The 17,062-nt window shown below is 38.4% G+C and overlaps 1 protein-coding gene and 1 long non-coding RNA gene across 3 annotated transcripts in view; one reads left to right on the top strand and one right to left on the bottom strand.

Moving 5' to 3' along the window:
• Glut4EF (Glucose transporter 4 enhancer factor) overlaps positions 1 to 17,062 on the top strand; it is a 99,214-nt gene that overhangs the window by 32,560 nt on the left and 49,592 nt on the right. For both annotated transcript variants that reach the window (XM_086909548.1, XM_003690992.4), the window contains exon 2: positions 6,868 to 7,028. In XM_086909548.1, coding sequence (XP_086765674.1) covers positions 6,868 to 7,028 — 161 coding nt within the window. The remainder of the gene's footprint in view (positions 1 to 6,867; positions 7,029 to 17,062) is intronic.
• On the bottom strand, positions 10,862 to 15,864 carry LOC147657416 (uncharacterized). The gene is made up of 3 exons (XR_015292407.1): positions 15,345 to 15,864; positions 11,814 to 12,606; positions 10,862 to 11,491 (listed from the first exon to the last, which is right to left on the bottom strand). It is a non-coding gene; the product is annotated as an uncharacterized LOC147657416 (long non-coding RNA).

Genomic DNA, 17,062 nt, shown 5'->3' with positions numbered 1-17,062 from the left:
TTTTCTCATATGTTATGGATACAGGTTATGTCGGTGTCAAGATTTTCTTGCAAACGAATCGAGGATTTACTCGAGGAAAAGAAAAGGATGCGAAAAAGGATTGTGAAAATTTTCGAGAGAATTGAATGGTGGTTATATTTTTGACGAGGACGTAATATGTTCGTTTTGTAATGCGTCGGTTGTCGATATCTCGTGTCAATTTTCTTGCGAACGAATCGAAGATTTTTAATATGTTGGATGGACAGGTTACGTCGGTGTCTCGCGTCAATTGCAAACGAATCGAAAATTTACTTAAGAAAGGATACGAAGGATTGTGAAAACTTTCGAAAAAATCGAATAGTGGTTATACTTTTGACGGCGACGTTTTCGTAATGTACCGAATTCAGGTTATGTCGGTGTCTCGTGTCAATTTTCTTGCAAACGAATCAAAGATTTACGTTTTAATATGTCGGATACAGGTTATGTCGGTGTCAATTGCAAATGAATCGAAGATTTACTTAAGAAAGGCATTCGAAGGATTGTGAAAACTTTCGAGAAAGTCGAATGACGAGGATTATATTTTCGATGGGAACGTTTTTGTATGCCAGATATAGGTTATGTCGGTGTCTCGTGCAAACGAATCGAAGATTTACTTAAGGAAGAGAAAAGATGCGAAGGATTGTGAAAACTTTCGAGAAAATCGAACGGTGGTTGTATTTTCGATGAGTTGGGTTATTCGTTATGTCGAGTGTATATTTGCGAAATGAATATTCGTGAAGATACGTTCGCGTGCATTCGTCGCGTGATGAGAGATTGGGCAACGATCGATGGTACGCACGCTCGTTTGTCGTTACAATCGTGAACGTGAAAAAAGAATTTTCATTGATGTAGCGATATTACTTTGACGTTCGCAATCGTTTGCTCTGTCGCGTCTTTACACAAGCGATAGATTCACCGATAAATATTTTCGACTTTAGAATTCCAAGTTATCAGCTTTAATATTCATTATTATTAAAAAGAGTCCGTTGATGGGAGAGGTAGTCGATGATAGTTGCTATTTAACATTGATTATGCTATTATTTCATATTTCAGAGAGAGATAAGGATTCGTAATGATGTAATCCGTTAAACGTATTTAAAATAAGATCCCTGAATGGCGCAACACCGTCGTTGTAAAATCACAAACAAAGCGAATCTTAACGGGAATATCTGCGAGTATCGATATATATATATATAACATATAATTTCCCGCGAGTGACGATTATCACTCGTCCGTTCCATCATCGTCGATGCAACAGGTATCGGTTATTCCGACCACTTTCATCTTCGTTATTAACTTAAACAATACTCGAAAAAGACTGAATAAAGAGTTTTCCAATAAAATCTACTATTACTTACAATATCGTATCCTTCGATATCAAAATCACTAATCAAATATCCTCGTCCTAACATTATCTAACGAATATTAACCTATCACCGTTAGAGATCTTATAATAAGTAATCGAAAGGAGGAACTCGAGAAGAGTTTTTCTTCCCTTTCCTCTTTCTGTTCCGCTTTCCTAATGTTTAATCGGTGTCGCCTTGTCGGCCTTGAACGCCCCACTCCCTCTCTCTCTTTGTATATATACTATGTATATATATATATATATATATATATGTATAGTATATAGTACACGACGCGTTCCACGTTCCACGCCGCGTGAAAACATGTGGCAGAAGGGAAGGGGCTTTTATCGGACGTTAAGGTCTTTCGCAATTACGCGGAATCGTAAATCGGCGTATGGATACGGAATGGTAGTTGTGGTCCCAGAACCGTGTCGCGACGCTCGATCTAATGGTTCACGGGGGCCGATTTTTGATTAATCTACCATCATATGTATATACACATATATATATATATATATATATATACACATATTGGACGAGATTTTGAATACGCGTGAAATTTCATCTCTTGTTTTACGCACTTTTCTCCTCTCGTTTTTTGGTATTTTTGGAAAAAAATCGAGATCTGGTATTCGATTACGATTAAATTTAATCACGAGCGTGATGGACGAGCCGAGAACGTGAAGCGTGTTCGAGACCGGTACGGATCGAATTTTATTTACATTTGTATTATTACAGAATTATCTGTGCGAAGTATTAAGTGTGGGATAAGAATCGTGGAAGGAGCGAATTGGAATGGTAATCGTGTATCGTATTGGACATGATTCCGCAAAAATTTCTGACCTTTTGAACTGAAGTTGCGGACGAGTCTCTCGGTCGATTTGTTTCACGTGAATACTGCGCAGAAAATAAACAGATGTGGTCGAAGCGCGTATACACTCGTTGCAAAAGATCGGATACATTTTTTTTTTCTTTTCCCCGAAAGGAAACTTTTAACCTTAATGATATCCGTGGATTCCAGATCTCTGATCATCCACGATTAATTACAAAAAGGAAAGAGGGGAAACAAAGGATGAACGAATCGGCAGATGTCGCTGCAACCTTGGGAAATATTTATTGTGTTACATCATACATCTCTACGTGCACGGTCTAACACGGTCTGTCTATTTTCCGCGTCACGCTTTTGCTTTGCTCCTCGATAGACGGGAAGAGAGGAAGGTAATAATTCGAGCAGGAATTCATCTTCGTCGATTTCTTACTCTTCAAAATTGAACACACCCAACGATGGAGATCGTGAAATCCTAGAAATTTCAAGCGAATTGTTACGATTTCATTCTTTCGAGAAGCAACGAGTTATTATGAAACTCGGCAAATTATTTTTGATTTTCTCGAACCTTTAATCGCCCGCGCGCCAATTCGAGCACTAATCGAGGACAGTGATGAATAAATTAATTATTTAATCAAGGTATTTCGATAATTTATTTCGTTCGAAACGTAATAATAACAAAAGCAAATAATCGTAGCGCCAAACGGTCGAGGTTACGTGAAAAGCGAATCAATTACAATAGCTATATTGTAATAAATATTCAATTCAACTTTATTCGAAATCTTAGTTAACCAATTACGTTTTCGACTACTTGAGAATAATCAGAACAGATACGACTGCTTTCGTGACCGACAATCTCATCTCTTGAATCTCGATGAATTTGCCAATCCGTGTGCTCTCAGCGACTAATCAGTCCAACATCGAGCAAAAGATAAAGTGCTAACCTGGCATATTCGATGAATTATGATATTCACGCTGTAAATACGCTGTAAACGAGGAGCGCTGAAAATCCTCCTCCTCTTCCTCTTCCAAAAAAAAAAAAAAAGAAAATCGTGGCTACCACAAACGCACAAAACTGGTGCCCTCCCCCGCACGGAAGACAGACCGTTTGGATCGCGCCTAAAAGGCTGCTGCTGCTGCAGTCGATTCCCACCACGCGTGCACGAAAAAGGGGTTCCATTCACGAGGTGGTCCGTAAAACGACGGGTTAATGAACAGCAGTCTGGCCGATAAAGAAGGAGAAAAAAAAGAAAGAGAGAGAGAGAGAAGAAATGGTTTTCGACTAGCACGCGTAGATAAACCTCGAAAAAGCGTCTGGCAGCTGCGTTTACAGACGTATTTTAACAGCTGAGAGTAGGTGGGACGCCAAAGACCCGAGCTTCTGACGTGCATACAACATTCTCTCTCTCTCTCTCTCTCTTTTTTCTCCCCTTTCTCCATTCCGATTTCGTCTGGTAACGTTCGTCCGTCGATTCTGGGGAACCCTAGGGCCTCAGAGTGGACAGCTTGTAATTCAGACGTTGTTACGTCGTCTGTAATTGAACTGACTCGAAATCGAATTATAACGGTAATGTCTTCTGTGTGTTGTCTGCGCGAGGGAACGAACAGACAGAGAGAGAGAGAGAGAATAGTCCCGAGTTGGGACACTGACGGCGTGCGTGACATTCGTTACGTCGGTGTATTACATTTACACGCCGAATTCACCGACGCGTGATTCCTATCTCGGTGACCGGCCGGGGGGGATCGAAATTATATAACAGGCGATGGAGAATCAGCCCCATTTCGAAAAGATAGCGATTCTTAAACCTCGTGCTTAGAGATATCCTCTTTTATCCACTCGAAAGGGATGATAGAGTAATAATAACGTGAATTTAAAGAAGTGAATTTTCGAATTGAAATTAGATATTAGTACATATATAAGTAAAAATATCGATTGGCTATTGTTTTTCGAAGAATCGAATCGAGAAATTGGTTTGAAAAACGAGAAGTATTATTTGCGTATTATTGGGAAAATTTTGGAAGATGTTGAGTATTCCTCCAAATCTCTCTCTCTCTCTCTCTTTGTTCCAACACTCCACTCCCCCAACGAGATCCACCGATTCACCAACTTCTCCACCCATGTTACGATATCCTCCCGTGGCCGTCTTTCCTCTTTGCATCTCCTCCTCTTATCGCCAGCCTCGAAATCGTCTAATATTATTTCTCCAACTGCGTTCCTCTTCGCGCACGCGTAGGAACGGATAACCTACGAGGATCCTGTTTCCGTTGCACGGCCTCTATATCAGCCACGGCTCGCTGCAATTATGAGCGCGTGCACCGAGGAGAGGAAATAAATTCGAAATGTACGAACGGTTTTTCGAATGGGGCTGGAGCTCGACCGGCCACGATAATGCGAATATAATGACGACGTTGCCACGGGTAAATAGATCCACCGCCTCGGTTCCTTCGATCCTTGTCTGCGCGCGCCACCAACTTCAACGTTTCCGGATTTACCCGCTCCCTTTCTTCTTCCTTTTGCACGACAGATGGAGTTTCGCTGCCGCGGAATTTTCAAGCATGTTTCTTTTACCGCCGCTATCGTTTTAGCTTTTCACGGGGTCGATCGGGGGCGATGAGGAAGAAGGAGGAAAATTTTGTACATATTTTTAAATATACTGGGAGAAGAGGTGGATAAAGGACGCGTTTAGAAAAGTTTGTCTTCCTTTTCTTGAAGTTGATTTCCTCGAAATTAGAATTTGCTGGAACAAGTCGCGTAACCTGTGGAATTAAAAATTGTGGAAAATGGCGTCTGTAAGAATTTCTGGTTCACTGGTTCCCTCTGGCAAGCGAACGGGGGAACTAAAAACATTGTGAGGCTAGGAAGGAGTCGAGTATCTGGTATAACAGTACCAGGTATTTTTCAAACGATGATATATCTGTTCGAGGAGAAAGAAAGAAATTGCCACCGGCTCGTTCCGCCGATCTCATTTTCCTACTCGGCGTAACGTACCGTTCACTTACGTTATAATGTTTGTGAATCCGAGTTTTCCAAGTTTTTTTTTTTTTTTTTCTAAACGTGTTAATTAGAATTCGTTCGATTTCCACGCTCCATTTAACCATCATTCGCCATTATATTTTATTCATGATTGTTTTTCAAAGGAAGGAAGTTTCCAAGTGGACTGTGCTCGAGCTCCGCCACCTTTGTCACAATTCTTTTCACAATTAAAGGAATTTTCAAAATTAAAATCATCGTACATTGTATATTTTCTCGCAGTTTCGTATCGATAATTTCTTTATCATCGACTTCTTGCCTTTTTTTTTCATCATTAAATCAGATTCACAGATTCATTTCTTTTTTATAATCCTAAATTAAATAACAACAACTTACATATATGATTCCCTTTATGATTCTTCAGATTTCTCTAATAGTAGACGTTATTACAATTGTGCAATAACGCTTTGGTAATCGTCCAATCCAGATAATTATCCGATCTTTGTTTTATTGCATTTTTTGAGAGAGATACAACGTCTTTTTTTTTTTTCATAACCTTATACGTATAAATAATAACGCAATAACGATGAATATTCAAACCGAAAATGAATTCAACATGGCTTCCTTTTACGAACTATCCGAACAATTTTTATCTCTCGAGAGACGACGCCGTTTTTAAAAAAGTAAGAGACACTCTTCAAAAATTCTCTCTCTCCGGAATTCTTCTCCTCCTTCCTTTCTTTTCGTCTTCTTCTTCGAAACGACGTCCAAACCAATCCTCGGGAGAAAGATTGAAAATTTCGAAGGACGCCTTCTCCACTTTGGATCAACCGTGGCGCGTAATCTCGTTGCGGTGATTACTTCCTCTTAATTACTCGGTTCGCGGGTAACAGCATTCCTGTTGCAAGCAGCGAACAGCCCCGAGAGACACGTGTTATTCATGCGCGGGTTGCGTCAGCCTGCATTTGCAATTTTATTCCTCCTCCTTTCCCCACTCGACACGACTCGGCTCGTCTCCATCCACCAGAACCGTTCAACGAACAACATCGTGGCCCAAACGTTTTTCCTCCTACATTCTTCCTTACGACTCTTTCTTTTTTGCATTTTGCGAGAACGGATATCGTCGATGATGGAACTTTGAATTTATTTGATCTCCCGCCTTTGTTGATTTTTAAACGTCGTGGAACAATCGTGGGGAATGTTTGTTGTTTGAAGAATCGAAAAGTGGATTTCTCTCGTTTTGAGGAAAAATTTTCCTCCGTATCGGCTGATTGATCGACAAGGAATTTCGTCGAATCTCTTTACAATGGATTTATCAACTTAACCGTTAAGACAGTTTCATAATCGAACAGTTTTAAAATTTGTATACGATCTATTCGACTAATCCCCTCGAATAGTGACGAAAGTCTCTATTTTTGTCAGCTGGAATCAAGGGATTACAATTTCAATCCTCCATCTTCCAAATTCTCGTATTATACGTGACTAGAACAACCGTTCTCTACTTTCTCTCCTTCGAAAGAATCGAACCTCGTATTTTATATTTAAAATGATTGCCAATCAAGTAACAAAAAATTCCCTAGAATTTATATTATACATATTTATATTTACTTGAATGTAGGATGGCGACATACGAGTGCAAAGGGGTATAAATTTTAAAATTGAAATTTTTCGCCCCATCTGACGAGAGTACGTTGATCTTGTTGCAGACGATGAGGCTGACCAAACGTATAGACGAGGTCAGGTTGCTCGAGTCGCGTAAAAGCGCACGGCTGGCCGACCAGGACACAGATTTCGCCAGGCTCGCCGATATGGCAGGTGATCGAAAACGGGCATCTTCCCACTCCATCGACGTGCCACACGTGATTGGGTACGTATTCGATCCATCCACTTTGTCCTGTACGTAAGTAGACTGCGGATCTTTGTGCAACGATTAAAAGAAAAAAAAAAATGGGAAAATGTGCGAACGAAAACACGGAGGAAAAATATTGCGTAAGTTTTGCATTAATCGATATTTCGTATCGTAGAATAGATTCGTGTCTTAATTCGTTTAACGAATTATTGTTGTGTGCGTTCAACGTGCTCGTATTACAGAAATCGAAAAAGATACATATAGATTCTTTTTTTGGATCAAAAGGATATTACGTGTATTAACACTCGTGTGCAGAGAGAAATTCGAATATCTTGAAATTTCTTTCGCACATATTTCTTGGAGAAAGATTCGTGACAGGACAGGAGATTCGCATTTCCTCGTTTCATAAAAATTTCTTAACATCTACGCGAGTATATTCGAATTATATTCTGCAGTCTACTCGTAACAGTCAAAAAACTCGATTACACGAGCTTCACGAACTCACAGCTAACTCGAGATCCTAACGTCGATAGGTCCTTTCCGTCCTCGAGAATTCCAAAAATTCACCAAAAATCCTGCAATTCCGAAGCCAACGGGAGATTCCTTACTTACCCACCCTTCTACCCAACCTGGAACGTAAACCGGATCGTGAGTACTATTTTAATTCTCGTAATCCTCGTCAATCCTTACCTAACGAGACCTCGCGAGGAGAAAAAGAAGAAAATATGATTTTAAAACTCGCGTAAAAAGCTCGTCACAAACATTAATGGGTTTCGAAGAAGAAGAAGAAGAAGAAGAAGAAGAAGAGAAGAGGAGAGAAAAAAAAAAGAATAATGTTTTTAAATCCAGGCCGCTTTCGTTGACGCGAAGAGATCGTAAAAACGATATATGTCGTAACCGTACGCGAGTGTCAGCCTCCCTTCGAAAAATTCTGGCCGCTTAGACTAGACCCTTCCTCCGCTAGATTTAGCGTGGACACGTGTGAGCCTGCGTACACGCATACTTAAACACTCGTATACACGTGTATACAGGGTGATTCGTGCTAAGAGTAACGATTAATAATTATTTTTAATATCATGAAAAAATATGTTATCTCTTCGAGGTGTCCAAGTTTAATTTATATATATATATATGTATATATTTATTTTTTAATAATTTCAACAAATTTAACGAGACATCTAAATCTAATTTACAAAATATAAGATAATAACGATAAGATAATAAAGATATGATGGAATAGGTGGATAGTAAAAAATTCACATGTTTTTCATAAATTTATAATTATGTTAATATCTCTGTTCGAATGACCGCAGGAATTGGAATTAGCTAGAAATGTAAATTACGTTTATACATATTCAAAACTTGTGCGGATATAACCATAGCGATCTTGAAATCTTTCTGCACGTTACTATATCGTAAAAATACAAAATAAGCTTAAAATAAATGATCGGCTTCCTATAAATACTTCAGCCTCGACCGTTAAAATTTTTTTTCTTTTTTTTTTTTTTTTTGGAATAATATCTTTGGGGTAATAAATGTTTTGAATATTATTTTCTCGATATAGTCGAGTATATCGCATCTTTGAATACAATACCGAATACTTTTCCAATATTTTTATTCACGAAAATAAATACTACGAATTACTGTTCATCACTTGTACCATTGCTATTATATATTCGACGACACTAGCGCCACTACTGGCCATTACTACTACTAACATCCAACATATTTGTTTTCAAATATTCCAAAAAATTTTGTGCATTATTATTCCTATCGTTAACCAACCTATTTACATTCCTCTTTAATTTATCTACTTTAATCTTACTCAAATGTTATACAACAATTGCACCTCAACAAATGTATGGAATATAATTCTGGAAACCAATCGATCGTCACAACGCCATTGTCTCTGGGAATGTCGAATCGTCGGTGCCTCACCCTATATACGTTGTACGCCGGCTTCTAAAAATCGAAGGTATCCTCCTCCTAATTCGAAAAAAGCTGCGCGCACCCACACGTTGCAACGAGGGGAGAGCGTTAAAAGGCGTCTGGTTCCCGATCGTTAGACCGTGAACGCACCCTCGCCGGACACCTGTCCCTCGGCCTTTCCACCGCACGCAGTCGTCCAAGTGCTCTCTCTCTCTTCCTCTCCCTCTCTCCTCTCTCCAACCCTCGTGAAACATTCTGGAATCCGATCCAACCGTTGCGATTCGACGGGGGAGGACCGCGTTTCGTGAGACCCGACCAACGCGGAATTTCTACCTTGGGGGAGAGAGACCCTTCCAAGGGCAATTTTTGTCTAGCAATGATGTCGCTTCGGTGACTTCTTTCTTTTTTTTTTTTTTTTAAGTTTTGTTTTTTATTTACGAGGATTTCGACGTCGCGTCGATTTGGAATCGTTCGATTTTGATTTTTGAACATTTGAGATATTCGAGATTTTGGATTTTTAAGTTTGTGAAATTTGTCTCTTCAGAGATGTATCGGTTTTGATAATTTTGGAGAATAATTTTGGAGGTTAGAATGCTTGATTTTGAGATTTATAAATTTTTGAGAAAGTTGTTAATGTTGTATATTAGGGAGAAACGTATTTCTAAAAAATTTATTTCTTTTGCTCGTTATTTGAAATTTAATTATATTCGTCCTAAATTCTTGAAAATTTAATCCTACCGCGCGTCTCCTCGCAATAAATCGAAAGGTATTTATATCCTGTCTAATGAAAACTTCATTGCTGACAACTATTATGGGCCGACCGACGCCCCTAAATTTAACTTTTCATGCTCCATAAAAATAAAAATAAAATAAACAACATACCGTGAAAGAAAACATTCGAAGACAATGACATCGAACAGATTTTGTCCCCTAAATGTCCGTTTCAGGTATATCGTACACACAAAGGTGAATCTAAACGGCACAATTGGCGAGCGTAGCGGTGAATTTTATGATTTAGGACCGGAGAACTGTGAAACAACAACCGTCGCCTCTCGTCTCCTGGCGTTACAAAATCGTAATTTCATTTTTATGGCGCGACACGACCGCCGCGAGACGAGTTTAATCGTCGAGAAACGCTCTTCAAACGTTCTTCGTGCGGTGGATAAGCCGAGACTTTTAAAGGTTGAATAATGAACGTTGAATCGTTTCCTTGCCATGTATCTTCGTTATATGGGGATGGGATATAGTGAAGAGGCTCGTTTCGTTATTAAAGGCTAAGAATATTAATGCCCTCGTAGATAATTTTTTCTTCCTCTAGATGAATCGAACGAAAATAATATATATTACGTTTAATACGTTTATATCGATCCAATATAATAAAAATTTGTGCGATTTTTAAGACAAATCAAATTATGTATCGTTGTGAAATGGGGGAATGCTCATTCACCATCTTTCCTCCCCCAATGTATCAATCGTGCAATAATACAACGTTAAATCCCCCCCCTCCCCTCTCAACGAAGAGAGAGATATTCTCTGCAAAGGATTCTCCATGCTTCTCATCATCTTCGAGTGGTTCCGAAACCCACCGTTTTCATCTACCTGCTGCATCTTTTCGGTCATGTAGAGAGAGAGAGAGAGAGAGAGAAGCCTCTCTCTCTTTCCCCTCCCCCTATAATCGTCTCCCCTCTGACAGAAGGGTGGAACGACTGTTTCACGATGGCAACGACCCCGAGACTTCGACTTTTCCTTCCTTTTTTTTTTTTTTCCCCTTCTTTCTTTCCTCCCCTCTCCCTCCTCTTTTCCCCCCTTTGGGCGTAGTCGTGCACGACCGAGGCCTCGACGAAGAGATCCTCCTCACAAAGGACGAGTTGAAGCCCACCGCCTGGTGGCGGAGGGAAGAGGAGGAGGAGAGGAGAGGAGAGGAGAGGAGAGAGGAGAGGAGAGGAGAAGAGAGGAGGAGGTGCAACGTCCGGTAGCCGAGGGCGAAGGCACGCAGGTAGACGGCCTGTGTTTTCGGCTGCACCTGGCCATGGCACGACCTGCCCCACGTGAAAGGAGAGGTCACACACGCGAGAAATCGGGATGCCTTTCGAATCACGATGGGCGTATCGATGACGAAAGCGGGCCTCCGCTTTGGCGAAGACCTTGCACGCCGGCCAAGGATCCCTCGCTAAAGCGAAATTCATCACCGGTGTGACTGGCCTTTCGAAGGTTGAACAAAGTTGCTCCTTCGAGCGGATTTTCTCCGATTGCTTTTGTTGGATGCGTGTCGGTCTCGATCGACCGGTGGTGGTGTTGTGTGTTATAGGCTGTGGTTTAGGATCGTTGCTGCTATTAATTTTAAGGACTTGTGGAAAAATCTCTCTGTTTTTTGCGGTGAAAAAAGGAATGAAACGTTTGTTCAAGTTTTTCAAAAAGTAGTTAATGGTAGATACGGTAGACACGGTTTAACAGTTGCTGCGAATTAAATTGGGTTTACTTGCGTTTCTTCGTAATTTTCTTTATACGTTTTCCTTTTATTTTTTAACACTGGAACTGTCGGTCTGTAATACCTGTAATATTTATTTTACGTATAAATGATTTGTAATTAGAACGATGTCATGAAAATAAATAGGTATGTATGTATAATTACGTTTCTATCTCGATAAATTACAATGTTGATTTTCACGTTCAAAAACGTAAAACAAAAAATATGAAATCTCTACGTTTGAGAGATTTGGTTGTTCTAGCAAAAAAAAAAAAAAAAAAAGAATTTTCTAGATGAATTTTCTTATAAAATAGCGTTTCGTGTATTCTAACCTAATTCAATTTCTCTCGAGTCATTTTATACACCATTATATGTGTATTTAAAACTAATTCACTTTTATTACTCACATTTCGTGTTACGGAATATATAAGGAGCCAAGTGAAGTTAGTATATAGTATAGTATCGATATAACCAACAAAAATACTCGGTGACTCCATCGAAATTCCCTATAGATCCAGCCACTCTCCTTTCACGGTAACGTCATCCTCGAAAATTTCTTCCACTCGAACTATTTCTAACAAGAGGCAACTTCATGATGTATGCTCGGCCTCGCCGATAAAATTTCGAAATTACAACAAAGCAGCTTTCGCCCATGAAAAACAAACGATGTAAGAGTAGTTTCTTCTTTCACCGTGTAGCCTCGTTTCGTAGAACGAACGGTGGCCCTGTTTGGCCTTTCACACGCAATCGTGCACGCGAGACCATTCTGCCAGTCTGCGGCATGTTGCCACTGCAACTTTGTAAATTGTGCAACACTGTGTTTCTTTTTCGCGTAACGAAATTGCAAACGATCTTCTTCGAATCCGTGACTACTTATTACGCTTTCGATCTCTTACACCTAACCAATAGGTTAATATTTTCTGTAGTTCAATTTTAGCTTTTCCTCTTTTCAAATTTGAGGTTATGTTCGGTAAACCTATGTTCATCATCAATTCGTGTAATCGAAACATTGATTTTAGCGTTCTTCTTTCTTTCGAAATTCGAGGTTAATGTGTTTTCATCGCTTTATCTGATCTAACCTCAAACTTGTTTAACCAAAACGTGAGTGATTTGTTTGTACGTTTTTTTTTTTTTAGTGTATCCTCTTGAATCGTATCAATTTCATTGCAATGAAATAGGATATCTTTACGTTACGAAAGGCTAAACAAACAAGAAGGCTAAATAAATAAGAAATTTAAAGGCAATTGATCAAAGCACGGTTTACAATTATATTTTTTAATTACACTCGTGAATAAATGACCGTTAATTTTTTCCCCGTCCTCTTAATAAATCTTGACAAATGTTGAAGATTATTAAAATTCATTACATTCGTTTTCACGATATATGTATGTTTCTGTTTTCGCGTCTCATTAACATCCTTTTCGTTGTTCAATGGAACTGAATTATTCCACGGCTATCGATCGCCCGCTTTTTATAATTCGTGAATTTCACCAGCTCGAAATATCTTCCGTTCGATTTTCGTTCGACGATCAATTTCGATCACGATCGCGGTCTTTAGCACGACCGGGATTGAATTATTCGGTGTTTATGGACATTGGTTTCCAATGAACGTTCAGGAATGAATATTTTAGTGGGTGGATTTTATGGTTTCCTGATTTCCACGAATGTTTACGTGGTATCGTATTGTGGCGAGGAATATTTAAAGGAAACATTTGATATAAATTGGGGATTTAACTCTTTTGTGCTCGTTTCGATTATTTTAAAGAAATTTGAGAGAATCGTATTTCTTTGACGTAAATAAATGAATTTGTAATTTTGTTATAAATTGTTTTTGCTTTAATTTTATATAAAATAATAACTGTTTTTTTGGATGAAAATTCATTAGATAATATTTATTAGAGTTAATAGTTTAAGGGATGCGAGAAAAAGTAATTGCATTAATATTAATAAAATAAATACAAAGATATTAGATACGTCTGTTCAGTGTGCTGGAATGTTTGAGGCAATACGGATGCTTCGAGTAACTTGATCATCTAATTATACCGAACGGTTATATCTATTTTCTTTGCACCCACGTGGCAGAATTTATAGCCTCTAACAATGAAATCGGATGAAATCGCTGCCAACCTTTTAAGTCTCGAACACTGACGGATGTTTTGTTAAAAAAAATATATATTTCGCTATCAGGATTCGTGACTAGCATTATGAAAATTTGATCTGCGTATCTTACTCCATTGCCTAAAAATATACCGACAATTTTTCATCAATAATCGTGATGTACACTTGAAATTTTTTTTAAACATCCAAAGTCCAAATTTTTCAAAACTGTAAAGATTCAATGATCCGTTATATCTTCTTCAAATGTTCGAAAGATGATTCAATGATTTTCCAAATATCAAAAATATTCAAAGAATTATTTTCCAAAGATCGAAAGACCTATTTTCAAAAGTTCAAATGAGATTTAATTTTGAGACCCATTTTCCAAACGCTCATTCAAAGCTTGAATCAATCCATTCCAATCCAAAGGTCCCAAGATTCAATCGCTCGTTTTCTAAATATTCCAATTAAATATCAATTATTTTCCAAAGATCGAAAAATCCATATTTCGAGATCGATCCAAACTTGAATTAAATGAAAGAACGGGCGGAATGTTGAGAAAAATTTGGGGAAAATCATTGGGGAGGGGTGTGAGATACGAGAAGAAGAAAGTTTGTGGCGCGGCAACGGGTGCAGTGAGTCAGTAGGTTAGCTTACGTAATTTCGGCCGGCAATCTCTGCGGGCGGAGGAGGTGGTGGCCGGCTTTTAACGGAATTAGGTCGATCAATACCGCGGCGTTATATGGGTCAGGTGCACTACCACGTTTCTCTCCATATGCCCCTTGAACGGTGTACCTAGCAACCCTCCCATCCCCCAGGAACTGCGTTTTCGATCGCTCAATTCGCCCCCCTTTCCTGCGCTCGTTCCTCGCGCTTTAACGCGTTAATTCAGTTCAATCAATCTAGATCTTGGTCCGCCTTCTGTCGAGAGACTAACAACAGGGTGGTCTCTCGATCGATCTCGCGCACCGACGTTGTTGAGTAGAGAAGAGGATTTTAAAATCCCTTGTGGGCCCCAATGGGACAGGTTGTATTGTTCAATCTCGTCAATGATTTCAATTTTCAGTTTTCTCGACACATTGACGATTGGAAGAAGCAATCGATGCTGCTAAACAAAATTTACAAATATAACAAATCAACTTCATTGCCATTATGAATATTGTATGTAAACGAAATGTTACGAATGTGTTTTTTACATGCTCGAGCAAGAAGAAATCAATCTTTTAAAAAATTTTTTCGTAATTATTTTATTTATGTGGCAGTTAAAAATGGGAGATCAATCTGTCGAATATACAAGAAATTTGTGCAGATATGTTGTTGTCTGATGTACCAAGTGAAAATAATATTATCGATAGTGGAAGTGAAGTTGATTCTTTGATATATTTGTAAATTTTGCTTAGTACCTAAACTAGTAACTGAACTAGTTACTAGAAATATCTTCGAATATACTCATTGATTTTTAATAAAACATTACACTTGTTAAATGGTTTTGAATCTTTTTATTAAATCATTTATTCGAATAATTCAAAAAAAAAAAAAACAATACGTGGAAATTCGTGCTTGTCAAAGCATACAAAGCATAAGAAATCAAATTTAATTTTACGTTTGATCGAGTTCGTCGAGCTCATCGACTTTTCTTTCAAATTTGCATCTTTCTATGTTAATAAATATTCCCTTGGAGCTTAAATGAAATACAAAAAACTTTTTCTATTGTCGTCACGTGTGTATCATTATTTTATAATTCTTTCTGATAAAAATCGAGGACAATGAAGTTTCTTGTTATTCAATATGCTCGCTATTGAATAGCAAAAAAAAAAAATAGATAAAAATGTGACACATACGTATAACAGTATAAACTGAAAGTTCATCCTCCAACGAAGAACGTGACTTTGTTGCACTCGTAAATTCGGCTCACTTTTACGATTACGAGACTCATTATCGAGTCTCTCCTTCTTCTCCTTCTTCGTTTCGCGTGCTGGTAAAGACATGGCCGCGATATACGAGGCCCACGCTAATTGAAAATAAACGTGTTTCGGGTGTCTGGTCTAAGAATATCGTTAGACGATGGTTCAACACAGTAAACACATTTGAATTGGTTGTTAACACCAATATATCCCATGCGAATACAGATAGTTGTAAGTTAATTAGCTTCTATTATTTCGATTTGTCTTGTTTGAAAGATCTACCCGTACTGTCTATGTAACCTCTTCTGGGAACCTCTTCGTTCGCCACGTGCTGGATCCACATCGCTGTTCGCGTTGTGCAACCATTCAACGAATTAAGGTCGTGTTTCTCTGTATTATAAATGTTTGGATCCGTCAAGAATATAACTTTATTAATATTATATATATATATATAGAGAGAGAGAGAGAGAAATATATATACAATAGATTTGGTGGAGAACAAGGAAATAGAGAAATTTGTGAATTTCTTTTTTTTTTTTTTTTAATGCATTCTTGATTCTAGAAACAAATCTTAAGGATTTAATCTAGAAATTTAGAAAATTTTTAAAAATTTCCAAAAAATTATTTATCCTCGCTTTCTTTACGCGTGGAAAAATCGACAATTAGATTTCTCTCTTATTCTTTTCCCTCCCCTCTACTTATATACACGCGTTACTCGATCTCGAACGAGCTCGATCTTTCTTTAGATTAATGTATTCGTTGTATTTATTCAAATATAGTCAGAGTTCTCTTCTTTTTCTCTCGTTCGAGGAGGGAAAAAAAAAAGAACTAAATTACTCATTTGCAATGGTGTCACGGCTCCTTCGGATCAGCCATGTTCGGTACGAGCCGAACCGAAGAGAGAGGATTGAAAACGTTATTCGATTAATCTTGCTTTCTCTTTCCTTGGTTTCTAAATTGAAATTCTCGTAAAATAAGTAAAAATTCTTTAAATATCCTCTAATGTGCTCGGTTGGACATTAATGGGGACTTTCACTCGCGAAACACACAGACATGTGAACAATTCGTACGCGTGTGGCGTGTGAATATTCGATCGTTATCAACAACAACGCGTTTTTCCCCTAGTTGGGAATGTTTCTAAAATAATTTCCATTTTCACAAAGGGACCCGTTATTATCCCCTCGATCTATCATTATTATCATAATTATTCAAGTTCGCATTATTTAAATTTCAATTCGAGCCATCAATTTGCTTACAATGTTTTATCTAATTTTCAAATGAAACGTGTATAAAGTATTCTTCTTCTTTTTTTTTTTATTATAAAACTACCTGCTCTTTCGAAAGAAACTCGCGTAAAAACTTTCTCGCACGCAATGGTATCGATCCATTGTTCCCGTTTCGAATCGAAGAGTTTTGAAGAGAAGAGTCGAGGAGGGGCAGGTATATTGGAAACCACGGAAACTTTTGATTTTGTCTATCGACAAGCGTGCAATATCGAAGCAAGAAGTCGAGTGAAGAAGGAGGCGAGAAGAGAGGAAGAAGAGAGAGGAAAAGCAAGGTCTCGAGCGACGAAATATGCCAACAGGCGTGATCTTGACCCACAGACGAGCAACTGGCACATGTCATCATTTTCGTCGTCCACCAAATCTTCTCTC

Source organism: Apis florea, unplaced genomic scaffold, assembly GCF_048593485.1.
Source record: "Apis florea isolate Af1SG1 unplaced genomic scaffold, ASM4859348v1 contig_3158_pilon, whole genome shotgun sequence".
Taxonomy (NCBI): Eukaryota; Metazoa; Arthropoda; class Insecta; order Hymenoptera; family Apidae; genus Apis; species Apis florea.
The sequence above is the reverse complement of the archived record's forward strand: the minus strand, read 5'-3'. Positions and strand labels throughout refer to the sequence as shown.